This window comes from Rhinatrema bivittatum, chromosome 1 (genome assembly GCF_901001135.1).
Source record: "Rhinatrema bivittatum chromosome 1, aRhiBiv1.1, whole genome shotgun sequence".
In the NCBI taxonomy this organism is placed as follows: Eukaryota; Metazoa; Chordata; class Amphibia; order Gymnophiona; family Rhinatrematidae; genus Rhinatrema; species Rhinatrema bivittatum.
The window spans coordinates 520,301,360-520,325,326 of NC_042615.1; the positions used below are offsets into that span (position 1 = coordinate 520,301,360).

Here is a 23,967-nt window from a genome sequence, read left to right on the forward strand (position 1 = left end):
CCATAATAATTAAGAATAAGGATAAAAAAAAGTTAAGCATTTCCCAAAAATCAATTAATATTTCAAAACAGCAGACATATCAAACACCTAATAATTAAAACTAATAAGAATAATAATATTCCCCTTCTCTATACCTATAGAATTTTGATCTTCAGTCACCTTGAGATTGTAGTGATTAGTGGAGGGGAGGAGGGGGGAACACACACTTTCTCCTCCTTTCATATACATACACACTCACAAACCCTTCTACTCTCTCTTCTCACTCTCATTCACCTTTTAGTCATTCACCCCTTCCCTTTCTTCTTAGTCACTCACCACTCACCCTCTTCCCTTGTCATACGCTCCTCACTCCCTTCCCTTTGTGTCACTCATTTCTCCCTCCCATTCACGCCTTTCTTCTCATTCTTACCCACTTCCCTCAGTCACTGCTCCTCCCCCACTCCCTTTCTGTTACTTTGTCTCCTTCCCCCCTCACTCTCCCTCCCTCCCTTCACCCTCTTCTTCCCTTCCCTCTCAATCACATACCCTCTCCTCTTAGTTACTCACCACCCTTACTTTCCTTCTCTTCCCAATCCACCATGTGACTCACCCTTCCTGTCAGCTTCTTATCTTCTTCCCACTGGCTGGGTGTTGGAAACCCACCAGCAAGTCAATCTCTGGCCCACTGTGGTACAGACCCTCTTCTTGCTAGCAGGGGTAGGAACCCCGCTAGCACGTTGCTCCATGGTGCTGCGCAGCCTGTTCTTACTGCTAGCATGTCACAAGCTGCACCGTGTGCTGCCTCCTCCTTGTTGGCAGGGGGGGGGGGTGGGAACCCCATCAGTGCATCATTCAATAGCTCCGCCGACACAAACTCTGACCTGCCTAAACTCCTGAGCTTAGTCAGGGCCAGACATTGTACAGGCTGCATATAATATCAATTTTAGAGAGCTGGCGGGCCAGAATAAAGATGGTGATGGGCTGGATTTGGCCCACCACTGGTCTATCCTACACTGCCGCTGCTCTCTGGTGCCCTTGCACTGTTCATACATTCTAGTCAGCCAATAGGCTGCCAGAGGAGGTAGGAGCAGTGCAGGAAGACAAAAGCCTCCTGCTCACTCCCCCCCCCCTGCAATCCATTGGGGTTCATTCCATGGCCAGGCAGTAGGCTGCAGGGGAGGCAGAAGCAGAGGAAACACATACATTTCCTGCATCCCTTCCCCATAGCCCTGAAGCATGAAGCTTTCAGCTTCCCATCCATGAGTGGAGGAGACAATATCAGGGATGCTCAAGCTGCACTTATGACCGGTGATTGTGCCCATCCCATTAATATCCATAGGCTCTTGAAGGTATTGGGGGGAGCAGAAGCTGTGGGGGAAGGGGTCTTTTTGGCTATACTGGGGGGATGAGACTTCTTCAGGAGGGGCTTGACATGGTGATTTGCCAGGGAATGGACAAAGGGAGGAAGATGACATATACTTTCAAGATATGTAACTCCAGGGCTTTAATCTTCTGGGTAGGGGTAAAATGTTTCTCCAGGCTTTCTGCTTCTGACAGTGTGGACTGGGGGGGTGAGGGGCCTGAGAGCATCAGCAAAGTTATTCATGACCCACAATAAGCCATTGTATGAGCTATTTTACATAAATTTGCATACAATGCATGAATATTTTTAGTGCGTTGGGCCAGGTTTTTCTTGTGATATTGGCAATTCTCAAACAATTATTACGACAACACAATACATTTTTAATGTGTGTTGTTGCGTTATTAGGGCATAGTATTCTGCATTTGTGTATGGCTAATAAAAATGAAAACAGTAAAGAAAACATTTGTTTTGAACACAGATTTCATAAAAAAAACATCTGCAAGATAAACATTTTACTATCTTTGTAAAGAATTATCTTCTAACATCTTTTCTTTGCTATTAAAAATACCACTATTTTAGATTCAATTTTTCAAACAAGTACATAACTATTTTGCAAGGCTTAAAAAATTCAAGTCAAAATGATAAAGTATTTGTTTACAATTAAAGATTTTTTGTTATATGGTTGTTCTTTTTATTATTTTGCAACTACTATAACTTTTCTTTACAAACTCGAGTTGTGCAGTAATTTACAGTAATTGTATGGTCACTTATGTCCTAACTGCAGTTTTCCATAACAATCCTTTTTTTTTTGTATCTTAGATTAATTGTAATATGTCAAGTGGCAACTGCTGATAAATAATCAGTATACATTTGCTTTAATTTCTCATTTCTTTATATGGTGTCTGTAGGTTTTGAGACCCTTCACAGGACCAACAGAATATTTAGTTCATGAGCTAGTGGAACCACAAAGGTCCCTGAAGGGAAAATGAAGTGATCTATGGGGTCTGGAAAGCTCATGAACTACATTGTCTTTTTTGCTGGTCCTTGGAAAGTTTTCATAAGCGACATTGCCTCCAGTGTTTTCCAGGATCAGTATGGCTACTAGAACTTTCTACCGCATTCATTGCTTTCATGCCATACTTCAGCACTTGCCCTGCTCTCCAAGTTAAACTATGGCAAACATAAAAAAATAAGCATTATTTCTCCTCTCCCTAACCCGGTCTCAACCTATTTAAATTTACATTTTCAATTAAAAATGTTTGATAATTAGGGGGAACTGAAAGAAGAAAGAGGCACTTAAATATCGGTAAATTTTTTTTTACATAAATATACAACTTTTTTGGGGAGGTTTGGCGATTTTCTCTTGCTCCCGTTCCAGCAAAATTGGAATCAGCCTTTATTTTATAAGCTCCCATCTTGCCAAAACCTTGTGGGGATAGTTCAATGGCACAGGTGAAAAACCACAGTTCCCTCCAGAATCCAGTATGTGCACATTCTAAGATTTGCTAGTATGTGCCACCACTGAGATTTTCTTCGAAGGCGCTGTGAATGTCTCTGTAGCATCTTCAACCCATGCCAACCCGAAGATCAGAAGCCAGGCTGAGGAACTGGATCAGCATCTTTGCACAACAGTGTGTAGTACTACCACTGAGCTAGAACAGTATTGCTTTTTTTTTTTATAAATATTGCTAGGAAAGAAAAGGGCACATCTTATCTCAATGCACAGTTCACAAACCATGTGGAAAAATGTTTTTAGTCTGTTGCTAATTAGCTTTCATATTATTAAATATTGCAACAATGTAATAAATCATACATCAAGCTTCTTTCAGGCAATTTGTCAGTATGACTGATGAGCAAATTCCAATTAAAACTTTACTTCTACAAAATAGTCAAGAACTAGCAAGTTCCCCTTTTGCACTTGCTGGAACTCAGAAAGGAGCAGCTGACGTTGTGTTTTGCAGTATGCCTTCTGTTTTGAGATTGTAATATGAAAGCAAAATTTAGTTGGTCCCCTCAGTAAGATTTTCATACCATGCATAAGTTTATGATTTTCTCTAGTGTTATGTTTATACAAGGTATATGTATACTAAAACAAGAAGGGGCTCCAGGACTATGGAGATATCAACATAAAAGATGAAAATATAGTTACTTCTGCTGATCACAATCTAAAATGCGAAATGAAACCTGAGAAAAGTTATGCACCAGTGTCTTAGCAGTGTGAAATCCATTATGCCTGCAGTTTGAAAACAGGGCTTCCAAAAACATTTTGCTCTTATTTCCAAAAATCAAACTGGATTTTTCACTGGTCCATACGTTCAACTCTTCGCCGCCGCCTGTAGAATGCCTTTAAGTTCCATTTGGTTGGCTCTAGCATGAAAGGTCCATTGTACACAAATAATACAGTCATTTTGTCAGCATATGTAAGATTCTGTAGGAGCTGTGATGAAAGAAAACAAAGTATAAAAATCCATATTTTATTTATTAAAATACTTATAGCCTGCCTATATTAACAATTATGCTAAGCAAGTTATAGCCTGCATAAAACATGAAACTAAAACAAATAAAAACATACTATAAGACAAAACAATTTTAAATAAGAAAAAACCTTCCCAACTAAACATATATAAAATGCAGACTGTATGGTTCATCCTAATCAGCTCTTCAGTAATTATGTCTGTACTCTACCTAATTATTGTACTCTGATTTTAATATTAAATTATAATATAGCAATGCACTGAACTAAACTTTTCCCCTTTAGAAACACATTTTTGTGTTAAAGGGAAAATGTTCATTCAGGCTGTAGTTATATTCATTATTTTTCTGACAGATGGCCATGATGGTTTTATTCAGCCTTTGTGTGGCCTCTAGGGAAGGCCAAGCTGAACTGTGGGAGTCCACGTGATGCATGGCATTTGCCTGCTTCATCTTTTGACCCTTTGGAAAGAGTCAAGGTAAGGTACTGAAGTGGCCGAAGACTGTTTTAATGAGATCTAGTCACCAGCATAACTGGTTGGCTCCCCAGACCTTGGACTCCAGGGCTAGCTTCAATCTGGATATTTATGTTCAGCAAGGAGCCTCTCCTTCCAGGTCTTACCTGCTCTCAGCAATATATTTGGCACAGATGTTGTGGCCTTCACCCAAGTATGTGTAGTAATCAGAATGACAATTTTTAAAACATCTTCTGTGAGCATTTTGGGGACCTTTAGAAGCTACTGACTTGCATCTTGGCCATGGTACAAAAAATAATTGATACAAAATCAAAAGACATTTTCCTGAAGCAACAGCTATGCTGAGTCAGCAAACCACAGCCAAGCCACTAGCATCAAATGTGGGTCTGCAAATCTGAAGTCGCAGCTCATGCTTGAACAGTATGATGTGATAAAAAAACAACAGATCGTAAAGGCATAAAGACATCTAAAGAGGCAATTTTACAATTGCACACTTTGGGACCAGCATACTTTGCCCCAATTTCAAAGAATCTTTTTTACTTTGAAGTTTGTTGTAGTTAAAAGTACATGTGGACATTGGCACCTGCTTTTTCTGCAGGTACTTTTTTCATGGAAAATAACAGATTTAAAAATGTAATTAACCTGTGTTATTTTTCTCCCTTGACCAAAACACACTGCTGGGGAACAGAACTGAGGTAGGATAATTTGCAGATTGCCAATTTCACATGCAAATCACTCTTCATAAGCATAAACAGCTTTGAAAATTGCCCTCAGAGACTAAAAGGAATTAGGAAAAACCCAACACTGCCCCCTTTCCCCCCAAAAAACAACTCAGTTGTAAGCTAAGTCACTAGCAGGCTGAATTTAAAATGAACGCACATGCTCCCACATATGCACTGTTTTGGGCACATGTGGCAAAATAAAGGAATTTTCAGTGGCGTGCCAAATTATGCATGTACTTTAGAACATGCATGTATGACCTTGGCATACCAAGCCCTGCTCTCGATGTTGCTGATGACCATGTGAGTGAAAATAATATTACATCTGGGGAAGAGGAGTGGGGAAAACAGATAAGGCATCAGAGGGAAAGAGCAAGTGTGCTTATTGTAAATGGTGTTTTCTGTGGATAGCAGGGTGACTTAGTCATATAATCTGGGGATCGTCCTCCGGTCCTCTAGGTGGCAGAGCTCCTCCAAGCACACAGAGCTGACACCTGTGTGCCTACCTATGCATATAACCATGTGGTTCCCCTGCCCCTTCAGTCTGTTATTCAAGCTTGCATGTGTACGGTCTGGAGACTGTCCGGGGAGGTGGGCGGGAAAGCATGGCTAATTTACCCTGCTATCCATGGAAAACACTGTTTACGGTAAGCAAACTTTCTCTTTTCTGCAGATTAGCAGGTTGAGTGCCCCTGATCTCTGGGAATGTTGTTAATCCATTCTGGTTCCTATTAGAGGGTACGCTAAACCTATCACATCCTTGTGGACAGTCTTCATCGATGTTTCTGCCCAAGGAATGGCTTGGCTCGCCATTACATCCATGGTTGTCTGCTGGTTCCTGACAGTGAACTCCCCAACCCTGGACACACACATCTGTTGTATCAACCAGTTCGGTGCGGTCAAGGAAACACCCTGTCTCAAGATGATCCTCCTGCAACCATCACTGGAGGTGAAAGCAGATTTCCATTGGCAAGTGGAGCTGAACCAAATAGTCCTGAGACTGCGGGTTCCAACGAGACAGCAGGGAGCACTAAAGAGGATGCATATGCACCCTCACCCATGGCACCACTTCCAGGGTTGCTGCCATTAAACCGAGCACCCGTAGATAGGACCACACTATTGGGCGTATAGTGTTCACCAAAAGATACACCTGTAATATCAATTTCTGAATCTGAAGTTTTAGCAGGAAAAATTTGGCCTGCCTCGAGTTGAACCAAACACCTAGATACGCCAACGACTGAAATGGCTGAAGACTGCTTTTGGGAAAAAATCAAAAATGCCACTGCTACAGCGATTGTAACTATAATCGATAAATCATGAGCTGTTGCTCAATCGCTGGAATAATGTATATTTTTCTTCATAAAGTTGATTATTTCTTTTAAAAAATTATTTGAAATAAAGATTTTTATGACACCTACTATATACCATGTGTGTATGAGTTAATTAATTGTTTGTATGTTGTATGCTTTTGGCCAGGTTCACCACCCAACCGAGCTCCTGCAACAAGGAGATCACCTTGTGGGTCACCAGGTGGCTCTCTTCCAGAGACTTGGCTCAAATCAGCCAGTTGTCCAAATACGGGTGCACTAGGATTCCATCACTTCTCAACTCTGTCACTACTACCACCATCACCTTAGAAAAAGTTCTGGGAGTGGTGGCTAGACCAAAAGGCAGCGCCTGAAACAGATAATTGTGCCCCAACATCGCAAAACGCGATGGATGGAAATATTTATTTATTTAAAACCTTTTTTATACCGGTGTTAGTGTGAACATCACATCGGTTTAAAATATAACAAAATGAATAGAAAATACAATTAACAAGGGAATAAATCAGGTGGGCGAAGAGAAATGCAGGAAAGCAGCATAGAAAGATAGTACAACTGGTGTATAGAGTTCTTAACATAGGTAATTATTGGAACATATCATGTTGGATAATATCATGAATGCTAGTTATTATATACACTATATACATTAATAGAACATAAATATCACAGTAAATATGAAGATCACAGAACATAAAGATCACAGAAATATGAAGGTAGGCCTCTGACAGATCCAGGGCAGTCAGAAATTCCCCCCCCCCCCCCCCGACTATACGGCCATTATCGCTGATCGCAAGCTTTCCATGCAAAAATAGGTCATCTGCAAATGACAGTTGACTCCCTTGAGATCCAGAATGGGACAAAAGGAGCCCTCCCTTCTTGGGCACAACACAGTAAATGGAATATCGCCCCATACCTTCCTAAGATGCAGGTACTGGAACCTCCACCCTCAGCCTGAGAAGCCTTAAGAGCATAGATTCCACTGCCTGCCTCTTCTGCAGGGAGTAGCAAGGAGATACCATGGATGCTTCCTAAGGGATACTGCGAAATTCCAGCCCACATCCTTCTCGTATCACCTCCAGGACCCACTGATCCGATGTGATATCGACCCACCTCTGATAAAAGAGAGAGAGAGACGTCCCCCTATCTCTTGCTCCTGAAGGTGGGTCGGCAAACCTTCACTGAGAAGCTCGGGAGGATCCGCCACCTGAGGCCACTCCTCTCTTGGGGTCTCTGGGATGATAGGACTGAGAACTGCCGAAAAGCCGAATCCTCTGAAAGGTCGACCCTCTGTAGAGACAACAACACTTGGAATCCCTGCAACGACCCCTCGTACCAGAGGGGCGTTGCAAATGCTTATCCTCCTGTATCCAAAGAACCGGAGATTTGCCCTACTTACTGGCCAGTTTCTTCAACTCGCTCCAAAACGAGAACAAGCCTTTAAAAGGCATTTTCATAAGATTAGCTTTGGAGGTTGCGTCAGCAGACCAATTTCGCAGCCATAGTTGATGCCTGGTTGCTATTACTGAAGCTACTCCTCTAGACGAGGTACGGACCAAATCGTAGCCTGCATCTGCTAAAAAGGTGGCAGCGGGTTCCATAACTGCTCTTGAATTCACTCCAGAATCATCAACTTCCTGAGAGAGAAGCAGACAAGATTGAACCACTAGGGTGCAACAGGAAGCTATCTGTAAAGTTATCGCCACTGCTTCAAAGGCTTGCTTAAGGATGTACTCAGTCCCATCATGTACATCCTTCAAGGCCATTCCTCCCTCCATGGGGATAGTCATCCGCTTAGAGACAGCACAGATCAGAGCATCCACTTTCAGAAAATGCAAACCCTCTCTCACCGCTGGATCCAGGGGGTACAGTCCTTCCAATGACCAACCCTTTTTAAAATTTGCCTCCAAGACCAATTAATTCTTGAATGGCGACCATAACAGGGAAAAATCAAGAGGCTTTACACATGGAAACCAAAATGGGATTCTTCTTTGCTCAGACATGGAATCTGCACCAGGTCCATCAGCATCTTCAAGGTCTGGGAAATCAGGGCCAGTCGTTCATCTCTATGAAAGAACCACAACATAGTCCAATATGTTCCAGTCCAGAGGAAGTTCCCCATCTTCCAGGGAGTCAGGATCTGCCTCATCATCAGTGCCAGCCAGGTTCCCGTCAAGAATACCGGCAGCAAACTGAGGCATGCTTCGGCGCTTATACAAAGGAATGGAAGAGGGAGGGGACACCGGCTGAGGAACCCACCTGACAGGATTGGTCAAAGCTGAGGACTTCGCCTGAAGAAAGGATTGCAAGCCTTGAAAAAACTCAACCCAAGAAAAGGCTGCAGGATCCAGGCCAAACCCAGAAGGAACTGAAGTGGGACCCACTGAGCTGCCATTGCCTGCGGAGGAACCAGTCAAGGAAGTTCCAAGGTCCGGCGTACCTCCAGACAAATCCTTAGCTAAGCCCTCAACAGGCTTGGAAGACCCAGGCTTAGTGAAATCTGAGGAAGACAATTCTCCTTGAGCCTCTAAGCAGCACTGACGTGTTAGAGAACATTCCAGGTGGAGATGCCCAAATATGACAGGTAACAGAGAGAAAGGCGCTTAGGTTTCTTGCTCACCAGCGCTATCAGCACACAGCTGACTGAGAATGTGCGTTCAAGCTGGTTCACGCCGAAAAATTTCAAGCGCACAAAATTTTAGGCATCCCAGAGCAAGTGCCACAACATATGCACAAGATGTGCTCCCAAATATGGGTACACCACAATCACTTAAAAAATGTGTGTACAAACGTCGCGCCCAAAACTGAGTGCACAATGCATGAGCAGAACTGGACACACTGCACACACTGTTGTTCCAGTAGAGGGCAGTTGAACACACACAAAAGCGCGTGAAAACCTACCACGGGGCATGCCTACCACGGGGCATGCAGGAAAAATCCTAACTGCAGGGCTTAGCCCACCCACACCGCTCAACCCAGTTTACAGAATTTATTCCCCTAACCCCAACGGGAGCGGGAACTAATGTCAGAATGGCGCGCAGAGCATGGAGACCAGAGGAAGTCCTGCAAAACTCCTCTACACTATCTCTGCCTTTTATTATTTTCATTTTCTTTTTTTTTTCTTTTTTATAAGAAACTTACCTTAGCTCTGCCTTTACAAGCTGAGTATAGAGACAGTCTCCGGCTGTGGGGGGAGAGGTCCGTGCCATTACCACTGGGCTCTGCCTCCTGCACCTGCTGCCTTTAAGCTGTACAATCAGCTAAGTCCACGCCAGGAAAACCAGCTACTGGACCAAGGCACACATCTGAGGAACCACGGAAATCACCTTAGGAATTCTCAACCGGTGGGAGGGACCAACTAGTATCACTGTAGGAGACCGGGGCTTTTTTTTTTTTTAAATTCTCCTTCCAAAATCTAAAGCAATCCCTATATGGAGAATCACGTCCACCATCTGCTGGAGACGGAGAATATTGGCAGGCTGGTGTCACTGCAGGAATATATATATCTTGTGACGTCAGCTTGTTCAGTCTCCAATTGCTGGCAGGGGAGCATAACCCACTGGTCCTGCGTCCATCTGTCTAGACACTAGGAAATAACCAGTTCACCCACCAGTTTGCTCAGTCTATAGCTATGTCCTCAAGATTCCCCTGGTTCTTTAGCTTGCACTCTCCCAGTTACACCAGACCCCTCAGGAAGTTCATATATGACTAGAAACAGTTTTATTCAGACTTATACCTCAATAGCAGAAGTAACTTTGCACTGAAATGGTCCTGGCCATGCACCCATGTGCATAGCTACACACATGCATATCGCTTGGCACTGCCCCGCCCACACCCTGCTTTTTTTTCACCCCAATGCGAGATATTTGCACACTGGTACTTGTGTGCATATGTGGCAGCTTTAAAAAACTGACCAGGCGCTCTTAAACGATACATGCATGTCCATCTCCCATTTTGTCATGTGTATTGCTTTTAAAATTCACCTTACAATACTTATATCTAGGTTAATGTGGGTCAATATGTCATTATCAAAAGTCAACATACCAGAATGTATGCTCAAAATTTAATTTTAAATTTTTAAATTATTAAAAGAATCTTACTTAAGGTAATTGGGGATGGAATTTGGATTTAAAATTGAAGGTGGTATTTAAGCTAGAGAAAGCAAAAAATGTATCTGAGAAACAGAACTTGTTTTTAATGCCCTTGTCCATCTTCATAACTACAGCAAGCTTAGAAGAAAAAAAAGACAGGATTTTTGTTGGTGAAGAGGCAACAGACAATTGCAAAATTTAACATAAAAAAATGCTGAGTACTATTAGCATGATGGCACTATCACACCACCATAATAGAGGCTTGAAACAGTTCTGAGATTTTATATCAGAGGCCAACCTACCCTCCCCCCAACCCCTAATTCTATTATTATGTACCTTTGGTGTAATAAGAAAGTACTGAGATGTGCTTTCCTTGCAAGCAGTCTTAACAACCATCTCAAAAACTCTCCTCTCGTTGACAGGATCCATTCCCTTAAGAGAAATAATAAATGTTTAGAAAAAAAAATCATTTATTTTACAATAATGGAGTACATTATCTTGATCATGTTTCATTTCTCACTTTTTCTGCTTTTTCACATCTTTTCTCCAATTCAACTGCATTTTGCAGGTTGTAATTCTTTTACCCTATGTACAGAAGGCAAATTTTCAAACTGGCTGCTTTGCTACAAAGTTCGCAGGTACTTTTTACCAATGGATTTTGCACTACACGTTAAAGTGAAATTACATGCTTACTTTCCCTTTGAAACTTGCTGCAGATACAAAGTACCTGTGGACTTTTGTACCTCGGAAATGCCTCCCCCCAAATTTGGCTAAAATTATGTATGTTGTGATATGCTATGTATGCTTTTAAACAGACTGAGGGCAATTTTCAGTCAGTTTGCCCTCTTATTAATCTTATATTTCCTAATACTTCTCTGCTCTCCTTAGTCTGGCTTCAATTCACATTTTACTTACATACACTTTTGGATTTCAGTTTTGACTTTTTATATTTTCAAAAACTGTACTTTGAAAAGCACAATAAACTAGATATGTTTACTTAAGATCACATTTAGTATTTGGTAAAAAAAAACAAAGCAATTTTCATTGTGTAATTTTCAAAATGCACTTTGAAGTCATCACAATTATATCTTTCTTTGATTTGCCAAAAGCTGCAGTAAATAAAAAAAATTAAAAAATTAAAATGAAGGTATTATCTCTATTAATCTGCTAGATACGTATGACGACATTTATTTGAATACCGACTTTTTAACCCCGTCTCAAATTAAATTTATAAAATTAGAAAATGTATAGAAAAATATCGTTATTATTCTATGTAGCCATTTTAAAAGGGTTAAGCGCGTAAATCCTCAGGATTTACACGCGTAACTGCTCCTGCACGCGCCGAGCCTATTTTGCATAGGCCCGGCGACATGCACAAGCCTTGGGGCTTTGGGGCGGGACTGAGGCCTCCAGAGGAGGGCGTAAATAACAAAATAAAGGTAGGGAGGAGGATTTAGGTAGGGCTCGGGGGCAGATTAGATAGGGGAAGGGAGGGGAAGGAAAGTTCACTCCGAGGCCGCTCCAATTTCAGAGCGGCCTCGGAGGGAACAGGGAAAGCCATCGGGGCTCCCCTAGGGCTCAGCGTGCGCAAGGTGCACTAGTGTGCACCCCCTTGTGCGCGCCGACCCTGGATTTTATAACATGCACGCGCATGTTATAAAATCGGGCGTACATTTGTGCGTGCCGGGTAGCGCACAAATGTAGGCCGCGTGCGCAGTTTTTAAAATCTGCCCCTATATGTTCAGAAATTTTCATAATATACAAGCACATACAAAAGAAATACTTGCTAAATCAACAGTGCTACTTCAATATGAAAATATATAAACAGAATGGTAGGCAAAAATGATACCTAAAACATTTTATAAGAAAAATAAGAAAATTATTTCTTACCTGCTAATTTTCGTTCCTGTAGTACCATGGATCAGTCCAGATGGTGGGTTATGTCCCCCGTCCAGCAGATGGAGTCAGAACGAACTTCTGAGGGTACTGCTCTATAAGCCAGTGCACCCTCAGCATGCTCTCAGTAAATAGAATATCAAAGCCAAAGCCAGATAAATCAGGAGAATGGTGAATCAAGTCTTAAACCAGAACTGTTATACCCAAACTGATAACGAACTAACTTGCCAAACGAACTGTGGAGCGAGGCCCCTAAACATAGCATGAAAACAGCTGAAGTGAAGAAAGAGACAGAGGTTAGTTTGAGCGGCAACCCCCAAATTCTACTGAGGGAGGGCGTCTGGACTGATCCATGGTACTACAGGAACGAAAATTAGCAGGTAAGAAGTAATTTTCTTTTCCCTGTACGTACCTGGATCAGTCCAGACGGTGGAATGTACCCAAGTGTCCCTATAGAGGGTGGGCCCCAGAGAGCCCTGCTTGAACTAACCTGTCCCCAAAGTAGCCGGAGAACGGCGACTGGAGCTGTAACCTGTAGTGTCACGCAAAAGTATGTAGAGACTTCCAAGTCGCTGCTCGACAGATCTTCTGAACAGAAACAGATTGACTTTCTGCCCAGGAAGCAGCCTGAGAACGAAGAGAGTGAGCTTTTACTCCCAACGGTGGCTCCTTGCCCGCTCCGATGTAAGCCGCTACAATGGCCTCCTTGAGCCAACGAGCGACTGTTGTCTTTGTGGCCTGATAACCATTCCATGGTCTGGACCAGAGGACAAAGAGATGATCCGAAAGCCGAAATTCATTGGTGACCTCCAAGTAGCGAATCAGCGAAAGCTTAACATCCAGCCGCCTGAGGTCCCGCGGGTCCTCCGCAGAGAAGGAAGGCAACTCCACCGTCTGATTCAAGTGAAAAGCCAATACCACCTTGGGAAGAAAGGAAGGTACAGTGCGCAACGACACACCAGAGTCAGTGAAACGGAGGTATGGTTCTCTGCAGGATAACGCTTGCAGTTCTGAAACGCGGCACGCAGAACAAATGGCCACGAGAAACACCATCTTAAGAGTGAGGTCCTTGAGAGTGGAAGACCGCAGGGGTTCAAAAGGAGGCCCTACGAGGGAGCAAAGGACCAAATTGAGGCTCCAGGAGGGACAAGGAGAGTGTACTGGGGGCCTCAAGTGCTTAACCCCCCGAAGGAATCGAACTATGTCAGGATGCGAAGACAAGGACCTATAGTCTTGTAGGCGCACCAAGGACCCTAGGGCCGCAACCTGAACCCGAACAGAATTGTATGCTAGCCCTTTGTCAACACCATCCTGCAGAAACTGAAGAATCTGAGCGATAGAGGCTGCCCTCGGGCGTGTAGAATGGGAAGAGCACCAGGACTCAAAGACGTGCCAAACCCGAACATAAGAGACGGAAGTGGACGGTTTTCTAGCCTTAAGGAGGGTCACGACTACGGAATCCGGGTACCCCCGGCGTTGGAGCTGACGTCTTTCAAAAGCCATGCCGCAAGACAGAAGCGTTCTGCCTGGTCGAAAAATACTGGGCCTTGATGTAGTAGATGTGGTATATGTCCCAGACGAATCGGGCTGTCCACCGCTAGGTGGATCAGGTCCGCAAACCACGGTTGGCGCGGCCACTCTGGCACTACTAGTATGACCTGACCCTGATGTCTCTCTATTCTCCGGAGGACTTTGCCCACTAGGGGCCATGGTGGGAAGACATAAAGGAGAAGGTGAGGAGGCCAAGGAAGGACGAGCGCGTCCACTCCCTCTGCACCGTGATTCTGTCTGCGGCTGAAGAATCTGGCCGCCTTGGCGTTTTGAGACGTGGCCATGAGATCTAAGTGGGGGATTCCCCAGCATTGTGTGACGATCTGCATTGCCTCTTTGGAGAGCTCCCACTCTCCTGGATCCAAATGTTGTCGACTCAGAAAGTCCGCCTGGATGTCGTCTACCCCGGCAATGTGGGAGGCCGCCAGATGGGCAAGATGCTTTCCGCCCAAGCCATCAGTATGTCTATTTCCAGGGAGACTTGCTGGCTCCTTGTGCCTCCTTGACGATTGATGTACGCCACCGCGGTTGTGTTGTCGGACAATATCCTGACCGCTCGATGCTGCACGAGCGGAAGAAACTGTAGCAACGCCAAGCGAACCGCCCTCGCTTCCAGTCAATTGATGGACCACTTGGACTGTTCCTTTCTCCACCGCCCCTGTGCGGATCTTGAGTGGCAGACTGCCCCCCAGCTGGTCAGGCTGGCGTCCGTGGTGACCACCTCCCAGTCTGGAACTTCCAGGGGCATTCCCTGGGCCAGCTGGTGCGGGTCCAGCCACCATCGGAGACTGTCTCTGGCACACTGCGGGAGCGGTAGGACCAGCTGATAGTCCTGAGACACCGGTTTCCAGCGAGAGAGAAGTGCCCTCTGTAACGGGCGTAGATGTGTGAAGGTCCAGGAGACGAGGTCTATGGTGGATGCCATGAAGCCGAGGAGCTGCAGGTAATCCCAGGACGTGGGAGCCGGTAGAATCGAGAAGCGGTGCACCTGCTCCCGGATCGCCTGTGCCCGACTGGGGCACAGATAGACCTTGCCCCTGGCCATGTCGAATTGGGCTCCCAGGAAATCCAAGACCTGCGATGGAAGAAGTGTGCTCTTGGAGAAGTTGATGTCCCAACCTAAGGATTGGAGAAACTGTACCACCAGAGAAGGTGCAAGCCCAGAAGGACACAACCTTTGCATGTGTGGATTTGTCTGGACCACGGGCTGCATCCCACCCTATTCAGGAGTAACTTGGGTACATTCCACTTGTTCTGGATTCATCTGACTAGATACTAAGAAATGAGAAATTACTACCTCCCTGATAATTTCCTTTTCTTTACGACAATCAGATGAATCTAGCTTCCCACCCTCTGCTGCCGAATGTTTGTATTATGGCACTCCTGTGTGTCTACGTATTACAGGAATTACTGGTGTTAGTCCAGTCCCTAGACTAATGTTAATGATATGCTATGTCCTGTTTTTACTGTTAATTGTTACCTCTGTTCTCTGTATCGCCCTGAGCGAACGTTTTTGTTACACTGTAAACTGTTGTGATATGTATATTTTACAGGAACATCGGTATAGAAAAGCAAATAAATAAATAAATAAACAAACAAACAAATAAATAAATAAATAAATAATGCATTCTTGTCTGAGCTCAGTGTTGCCTGTTGGCTGAGTACTGAAATGGTTATCTGTTTTATCTAGTCTGTCCACAGTTGCTTTTGAAGAGAATACTGGCAGGTTGATGTCACTGCAGGGGTGTATATACTGTGATGTCAGTTTGCTCCGTCTCCAACTACTGGCAGAAGTGCATAACCCACTTTTTTCTGGATTCATCTGACTGGACGCTAAGAAATAGCAAGATGCAGGTGGCCAGGTTAGAGCTGAGGTAACTCAATGAAGAGGCATCAAGGTAATGGCCAGGCTGGGTTAAGCATGGTTGAGGTTTGAGCGTGATGTAATCAGCGAGAGGTAATTGGTGGAGTGAAGACTTTGCTGAGGACCCCTAGTGGAGTGAAGACAGTGCAGCAGTCTGAACCTTGGCACCAGGAGACCGCATAGCAGGCGAAATCGTGATAGTTATCAAGATAGTAATGGGTTATGAAGATTTGATCTGAAAACTATATTGCAGCTTTGCAAATATTCTTAATGGGAATTTTGCAAAGATAATAGACAGAAGAAGCCATAACTCTCAACTGATGAACTTCAACTGAGTCTGTGACTTGTAATCCTGCTAAGATGTAGCAGTGGTGGATGTGCTCAGCTAACCAATTAGATAAAGTAAACTTGGTGACCACAAGTCCTAGTTGGTTAGGGTTGTAGGAGATGAAAAGCTGGTTGGTTTAATGATGAGGCTGAGTTCGTCTTTTGTAATATGCTAAGGCTCATTTGCAGTCCAAGGTATGGAGGGCTATCTCGTCTTCATGAGCATACAGCCTTGGAAAGAAAGTTGGCAATACAATGGACTGATTGATATGGAAGGCCGAGACTATCTTTAATAAAACTTTGGGATGAGCTCTGAGAATTGTATATAAGAACATAAGAACATAAAAAATTGCCATGCTGAGTCAGACCAAGGATCCATCAAGCCCAGCATCCTGTTTCCAAAAGAGGCCAAACCAGGCCACAAGAACCTGGCAAGTACCCAAACACTAAGAAGATCCCATGCTACTGATGCCAGTAATAGCAGAGTCTGTTCCCTAAGTCAACTTGATTAATAGCAGTTAATGGACTTCTCCTCCAAGAACTTATCCAACCCTTTTTTAAACCCAGCTACACTAACTGCATTAACCACATCCTCTGGCAACAAATTCCAGAGCTTAATTGTGCACTGAGTGAAAAAGAATTTTCTCCGATTAGTCTTAAATGTGCTACTTGCTAACTTCATGGATTTTTCTAATATATTTCAAGAAAGAGCATGATTTCTGTATATTAGCTGAGATGAAGTAGACATAATTAAGAGCAGAGTCCAACTGTACACTTAATGAGGTAACTACTGTCGATGGCTCCTGTCCTTCTGGTTCCTTTGTAATGCCCTACTCTATTTGTTCCCCTACTGATGTCATTGAGGCTGCCCACCTCCTTCCAGGTCTCTCAGCTCAGATGACAGAGCTTTTGGTTCTCACTTGAGCCTATCTTTAGGCAGAAAATCATGTACACAGATTCCTGCTATGCCTGCGGTATAGTTCATGATTTGATGCAAATGTGGATTATGTCTTTGGGTGCACCCATTAAGAACTCTGCTCATATTCATGCCTTGCTGCACTCTTTTCTTTTCTTCCCAGTGGAAGTTGTCAAGTGTGCCTTCATAGTCAAATGCAGATTCAACAGCCCAAGCTGCTGCCCTTTCCATGGACCCTTCATCTTCTAACATCTTTTTTTCTTCTTACAGCTCAGATCAGGTTTCTTTAACTGAGTTGTTTGCTTTCCAAAAGGAAGCTGCTGGTGATCATTCCACCTGAAAAAGACAAGGCTGCATACCTCTGGATAGGCCCAACTGGACTTCTTGTTGCATCCCCATCCCACCTGGCATATCTTGCTCAACTGGCACACCAGGGTTCACACTCGAGTAAAAGGGGTGGATATAGATGAAATTCACACTGATGGGCAGCAGGTATAGGTCTCATTGCTCAAATAATGTGTCAGAGTTGCAGCTTCTGCACAGTTCACAATGCAAGGAAAGGATTATGGATTGCACCCTTGCATTTGAATGCCCCTTGGGGTCCGTTTGTGAGACTGCAGACGGACTTCATACATATGAAGAAAGCTTTATAATTTAACTGTTTTAACTACTGTCTGTATTTTTACTGGATGGCTCAAAGCCTTCCCCACTGCAGGAGCAAAGAAACTAGTGAGAGAAATTATTCCCAGGTTTGGGATATCAGAGGTCACTGAAAGTGATAAGAGATACACACTCTACAGGAGATTTGATGAAACCAATTGGTAGATCTTTGGGGTCAAACTACACTTCCACTGCCCCATCAAGCACAGGTCTCAAGCTTACAGAATGATTAAATGGGATTTTGAAGAATAAACTGGTTAAAATTGTACTTGTGACTTCTTTGAAGTGGTCAGAGGCCCGTCTGCTAGCTCTTATGGCTATGATAAACATGCCAAATCGTAACCACATGTAGCGTTAATAGGACAACCTATACCTATTGTTTCTATGCCCAAATTACCTGTTGGCATTGATTTTGCCCAGAATGAACTGATTTTACATTTTATCAGCCACATTAACAAGTAAAGAAGAATCATTGCTAAGTGGCAGCAGCACTGCCCACTCTGCCAAATTCATCAGCACTAGACATCCAGCCAGGTGACACTGGGTATTCCAAATGTATTTCAGTGGAAAGACTGTTTACAGCCTCGCTGGAAAGGCTCTTACAGGTGTTTCTAAGTAAGCCACTCAGCTTTAAAATTGCAAGGACTTGATTGTTGAGCCCATGCTAGCCACTGCAAAATTCTCAACAGATCAGCTCCTACTTGAACTCCACTATGAAGGTTCCACGTGGTAGACAGTTGTCTTTACCACTGACAAGGCCTGAAAGCCTCCTTTGCAACATGTGACTCAGCATCACTTCTTTCCTTGATCTCCACTACTGCTGAAGTAGAGGTTCCAGAAAGGAATTGATATGTTTGTCTTACCGAAAGTAATGGCACAACTTGTGAAAATCTTCTTACAGCCTGTATCAGCTTGGTTCAATAGGTTAATACATATGGACAGTCCATGCCCAATCTGCACTTTTGATGGAAAAAAATGGTTTGTGTAGCTCCTTACATGTGCTGCTGGAAGCTGTCAGTGTTGTACCTTGCTTTGCAGAACTGCAATTGAAAAGACTACAGCTATGGCTGTTATTCTTTCTCCAGGTGCTGAAGCAATCGAGCTGAAGGATCTTTCCTTCCAGGAAGAGACAATTTGTCTAATAAATATTGATTTTTTGTATAATGTTTGGAGGTTTGCGTGTTAAAGATGGAGTGGTGGCATGATATCTGTAAGAACAGTAATGGTTTAGGCTTAGGTAGCTTGTTGGCTGTGAAAAATCACAAAAGGGGGACATTGTAGAATTTAGAAGGCCTATCTTGGCCTTTTTGTGCTTTTGCTAAAGAAAGCTATGTAGATATCATATATTTAACTAGAAACTATTTGTGCTGTGAACTGTAATAACCTTTTTCTGAACAAAAAGCTAAGGCTAAGGCTGAGCTGACCATAATTAGTTTAAACCAGAACCAGAAGTGAAACTATACATAGCTGCAAATCATTCATTAAGCTCTCAAATCTGCAGTATTATAGATAATTGTTATTCTCCTTGTATACAAGTTTAGTTTCATAATAAAAGAAAGTTACCAGACTCACTGGGTGTGGACTTTATCTCATAGCACTCAGATCAGGGGACTGGCTGGGCTCCACGTGTGCCCTGCTTCTCGGGTTGTTCGCAGCATTTGTGTATGGCGATACATTATTTTATGTTTTTCTGGATTTTGTATAAAATAATCAAAGATTGACTAGATATTTGATATTTTTTCTTATAAAATGTTTTAGGTATTTTTTGTATATCCTTTTTACATATCAACATATATGTAGCATTAAAAGAACCGTTTAACTCAGAATTACCACATATACAACTAGAAGAAAAAGCAGAGAAACAGAAAAAGATTCTACAGAAGAGATAAATCCTTGCTGCTTTCCCATATGGGACAAACCAGAACCCCAGTTCCGCACATGGTTGGTCAGCACTTTCATCCAAAATGAAGCCTAATAACTTCACATGCTAATGAAACCTATTAACTTCATATACTGCTTCCACCTGAAATTTCTATTTACTTCTGGGGTTAGGGTTCTGTTTTACATAGGGGCATTATAATTTTACTGACCAATCTCTGCAGAACATGTCAACCTTTGAATAAAACTGAACCCTAAAGCATATGCAGTTTGATCCTGAAAGTTGATATTTCACCTGGTTTATTTCATCCACCACTCTGAAAGGACATCTGTTGAGCTCCTGCAGAGCCATTAGGTATAACATAGTTGAAACACTCCGCTCGCCTCCGCTCTGATGGTGCGGTGTTAACTCATGCAGCTGGGCATTGCTGCGGAACTTTACTCTAATTCGAATTCCATATTTGTCATAGTCCTCCTGTAGAGCAAGACAAACAAGACATCACAGCATCTTTCTACTGTCAATCTGATAAGATTAACAAATAAGAATCAACTGAATACACAGGGTTTAAAAATAATATTTACTGGTTTTTACTACTGTATATTTTATAAAACCTTCTTACAATAAAAATACATATTCTCTATCATTTTTCCAGATCAGTTTAGAAAATGTATGCATGTGGGCTTGCATGGCAACCATACTATAAAAAAAAAAAGAATGATGTTGGAGATGGGCAAAACTGTAAAAACTATGCTTAAAAACAAAATTGCTGGTCTTATGGATTTCTTTGAAGGAGTTAATAAATATGTAGGTAAGGGTGAGCTGGTCGATATAGGTATATCTGGATTTTCAGAAGGTATCTGATAAGGTTTCTCATAAGAGACTCCTCAGAAAATCTATCATCATGGGATAGGAGGCAATATCCACTGAGCATTGGTAACTGGTTAAAAGGCAGGTAAAGAGGACAACCTACATTTTTACTTTTTCCAATAAAGAAAGGTAAATAATGGAGTGACCTACAGATCTGCAGTGGTACTAGTGCTATTTAACATATTCATAAATGAGCTGGAAAAGAGAGCAATAAGTGAAGTGATTACATTTGCAGATGACACAAAATTCTTCAAAATTGCTAAAACATAAGCAGATTGTGAGGAACTGCAAAAGGACCTTGTGAGACTGGGGGACTGGGCATCTAAATGGTAGACAAAATCTGATATAGATAATTGTAATGTGATGCCCAAAGAGGAAAAATAATCATAACTATAGGTACGCAATGCTGGGTTCCATATTATGAGTCACCACTTAGAAGAAGGATCTTGAAGTCATTATGGACAATATTTGACATCTTTGTTTTCTATACTGTCGTTTATTAGTACCATCACAAGGGTTTACAAATGGAGCAATAAAGAATATAAAATACAAATTTTCTAATTAAAAATTAATAATAAAAATACTAAAATATCAAGTAAGTGCTTAAATGAATGAAGTATTAATATAAAAGGTACTAAAAGCCTATATATTATTATATTATTATAATTATATATTATTATTATATATATTATATTATCCAAGTTGTTCACTCCCTTGTTCATTGTAAGACATATGTTGTCATTGTTTTCTACTTGTGATAATGTAAACCGGAGTGATAAGTAATTCTGTTACCTGAACTTCGGTATAAAAAAAGTTATAAATAAATTAAATAAATAAAAGCGTAAAAACGAAAAAATAAAAAATACAGAATAAAATCATAAAAAGTACAAAGTGACAGCTATCTGCTCTGAGAATCTCCTTTCGTATGTTTAAATGCCTGTGTGAATAGCCAAGTTTTCAGATCCTTTTTGAATTGTCTGTAATCATGTTGCAATCTAAGGTCTAATGACATTGCATTCCAAATTTTAGGTCCTGCGAGTGAAATTGCCCTGTCTCTGACCTGTGTGAGATGTGCTGATTTTACCGATGGAAATCGGTAATAGGCCTTTATTTGCTAATTGTAAATTCCTTTGGGGTGCATGGAGGCGAACTGTCGTATTAAGCCAATCTGCGTGCTCATCGTGTAGTGTACTGAGAACTTTGTAATTATACGGTATTCAACTGGGAGCCAGTGTAATTCAGCTAATATTGGTGTGATATGGTCCTTTTTTCTGCTGCTGTTAATACCCTTGCTGCTGCATTCTGTAAAATTTGTAGCGGGCTAATGGTGGAAGCTGGGAGACCAAGTAGAAGCGAGTTACAGTAGTCGGTACTGGCAAAAATTAAGGATTGTAGGATGGTTCTGAAGTCATTACGATTTAATAATGGTTTAAGGCGTTTTAGTATCATTAGTTTTCCATAACCTTCCCTTACTTTGTGTGATATATGTTGTTTTAAACAAAGTTCAGTATCGATAAAGACTCCAAGGTTGCGTACATTATTAGATAATTTAACTGTTAGGGTGTCAATTACAATCGGCGTTTGAATCTGTGATGACTTTCTTTCTAGGTGAATAAATTCTGTTTTATCAATGTTAATTACTAGCACACAGCCGCGCACGTTATAAAATCCAGGTCGGCGTGCGCAAGGGGGTGCACACTTGCGCACACCGAGCCCCAGGGGAGCCCCGATGGCTTTCCCCATTCCCTCCGAGGCCGCTCCGAAATCGAAGCCGCCTCGGAGGGAAATTTCCTTCCGCCCCTCCCCCACCTTCCCCTCCCTAACCCGCCCCCCAGCCCTACCTAAATCACCCCCTACCTTTATTTTATAAGTTGCGCCTGCCTCTGGGCAGGCGTAGGTTGCGCGTGCCGGCCAAGTGCCCAGCATGACCCACTGTGCCAGAGGCCTCGGTCCCGCCTCCGCCCACTCCCTGCCCCTTTTTTCAAGCCCCGGGATGCACAAAATAGGCTCGGCGCGTGCAGGAGTGGGTTTAAAAGGATTACGCGCATAACACTTTTAAAATCTGCCCCAATGTGTCTGTTAGAGATAGTAATAGTGTTTCAGTGCTTTAGTGCTTTCTGAACCCATGTTGAGCCAGATATATTTATTTATTTATTTTTAGTTTTTCTATACCGATTTTCCTGCATAAAATGCATATCAAACCGGTTTACAATAAAACTGAATAAGCAGGAAGTAAAATTCCTTCATCTAATACATTTAAACATCTGTAACGAAATAATTTTTTTTTTTTAAAACGGTGCAAAAAGATAAACAACATTAATAAAGATTAAATTGTTAACCAAAACATATACATACAGTTATGATATAAGGAGCACAAAGGTTAGCACGAAGGGGAGCACAAAGGGGAAAACCCCTTTGTCGCGCCCCTTCGTTGTGCGACGCTCGGCGTGCGATGCCTGGTGTAATAGCGCCGTTAATCGGGTTGCCGCTGGCTGGTCATCGTGACGTCGGGGGGGGGGCGGGTCTTCACATCGCTGGTTTTCCCTCTCACATTTCACTTCAGTTTTTCAAATTTTTTTTTTTTAAAGTGAAGTTTTCTTGAAGTGCCCGCTGGTAGTGGGCTGCCCCTCTCAATCCGTGCCTGGTGGAATAGCGCTGTTAATCGGTTGTTGGCTTCCAGGTGATCAGTTAATTGTATTTGTATTGTCTTTTCAATTAGTTTGGCAAGGAAAGCTAGGTTAGAGACGGGCCTATCATGAAATCCTCAACTCAGTGTGTGGCAGTGGTCACAAAAGCAAATAGAATGTTGGGAATTATTTGCAATATAATAGAGACAGGAGGTAAAGTGATAGCAAAAGCCAGAAAGATGCTTGGATACATAGGAAGCGGCCAAACTAATGGTCCTTAGAAGACTGAAAACTGTGCTAACACTGAATAATTTTCGCACAGTCCTACAGGCAATGATATTTGCAAGCACAGATTACTGTAACACTCTGCTATTAGGGCTACCTCAAGTTACTATTAGACCATTCCAAATATTGCAAAATTCCACTGCTAGAATTTTGACAGGCAAAAAGATAAGAGACCATATCACAGGTACACTTGCTTGCAATTGAACAAAGAATACAATACAAAGCATTGTGTATAATTCATAAACTAATCCATGATGAAAAGGCAGACTGGCTTAACACAGCACTGCATGTACATGTACCACACAGAAACCTTAGATCTGCTAATAAAGCACTACTAACTATTCCTTCTGTTAAATCAGCACGCCTCACTCAGGTAAGGGAAAGAGCACTGTTGCTGGCTGGACCTGTTCTATGGAACTCCATGCCACTCGAAATAAGGCTGCAGAGAAATATGAAACTATTTAAAACTAGTCTGAAAACCTGGCTTTTTAAACGAGCTTTTTATAAAGACAAAGAGAAGGAGGAAAACAGTTGAAAGATAATGACGCACCAAGTAATCAGTTTTTTTCCTCTAATATCTCCAATTGCATATTAACGCTAGATATGAACCACTCGACAGTTTTTCAACCGACATATAAGCCTTAATTAACACACAGTCTTTTCTTATTAAAAT

The 23,967-nt window shown here is 42.4% G+C and overlaps 1 protein-coding gene across 1 annotated transcript in view; it reads right to left on the reverse strand.

Moving 5' to 3' along the window:
• Positions 1–2,075: 2,075 nt before the first annotated feature.
• The window catches only part of SMC5 (structural maintenance of chromosomes 5), a 281,089-nt gene continuing 259,197 nt past the window's right edge, over positions 2,076–23,967 (reverse strand). Inside the window, exons 22-24 of the mRNA XM_029612667.1 lie at positions 19,810–19,989; positions 10,759–10,854; positions 2,076–3,779 (exon numbers count right to left, since the gene is read on the reverse strand). Coding sequence (XP_029468527.1) covers positions 3,642–3,779; positions 10,759–10,854; positions 19,810–19,989 — 414 coding nt within the window. The 3' untranslated portion in view covers positions 2,076–3,641. The remainder of the gene's footprint in view (positions 3,780–10,758; positions 10,855–19,809; positions 19,990–23,967) is intronic.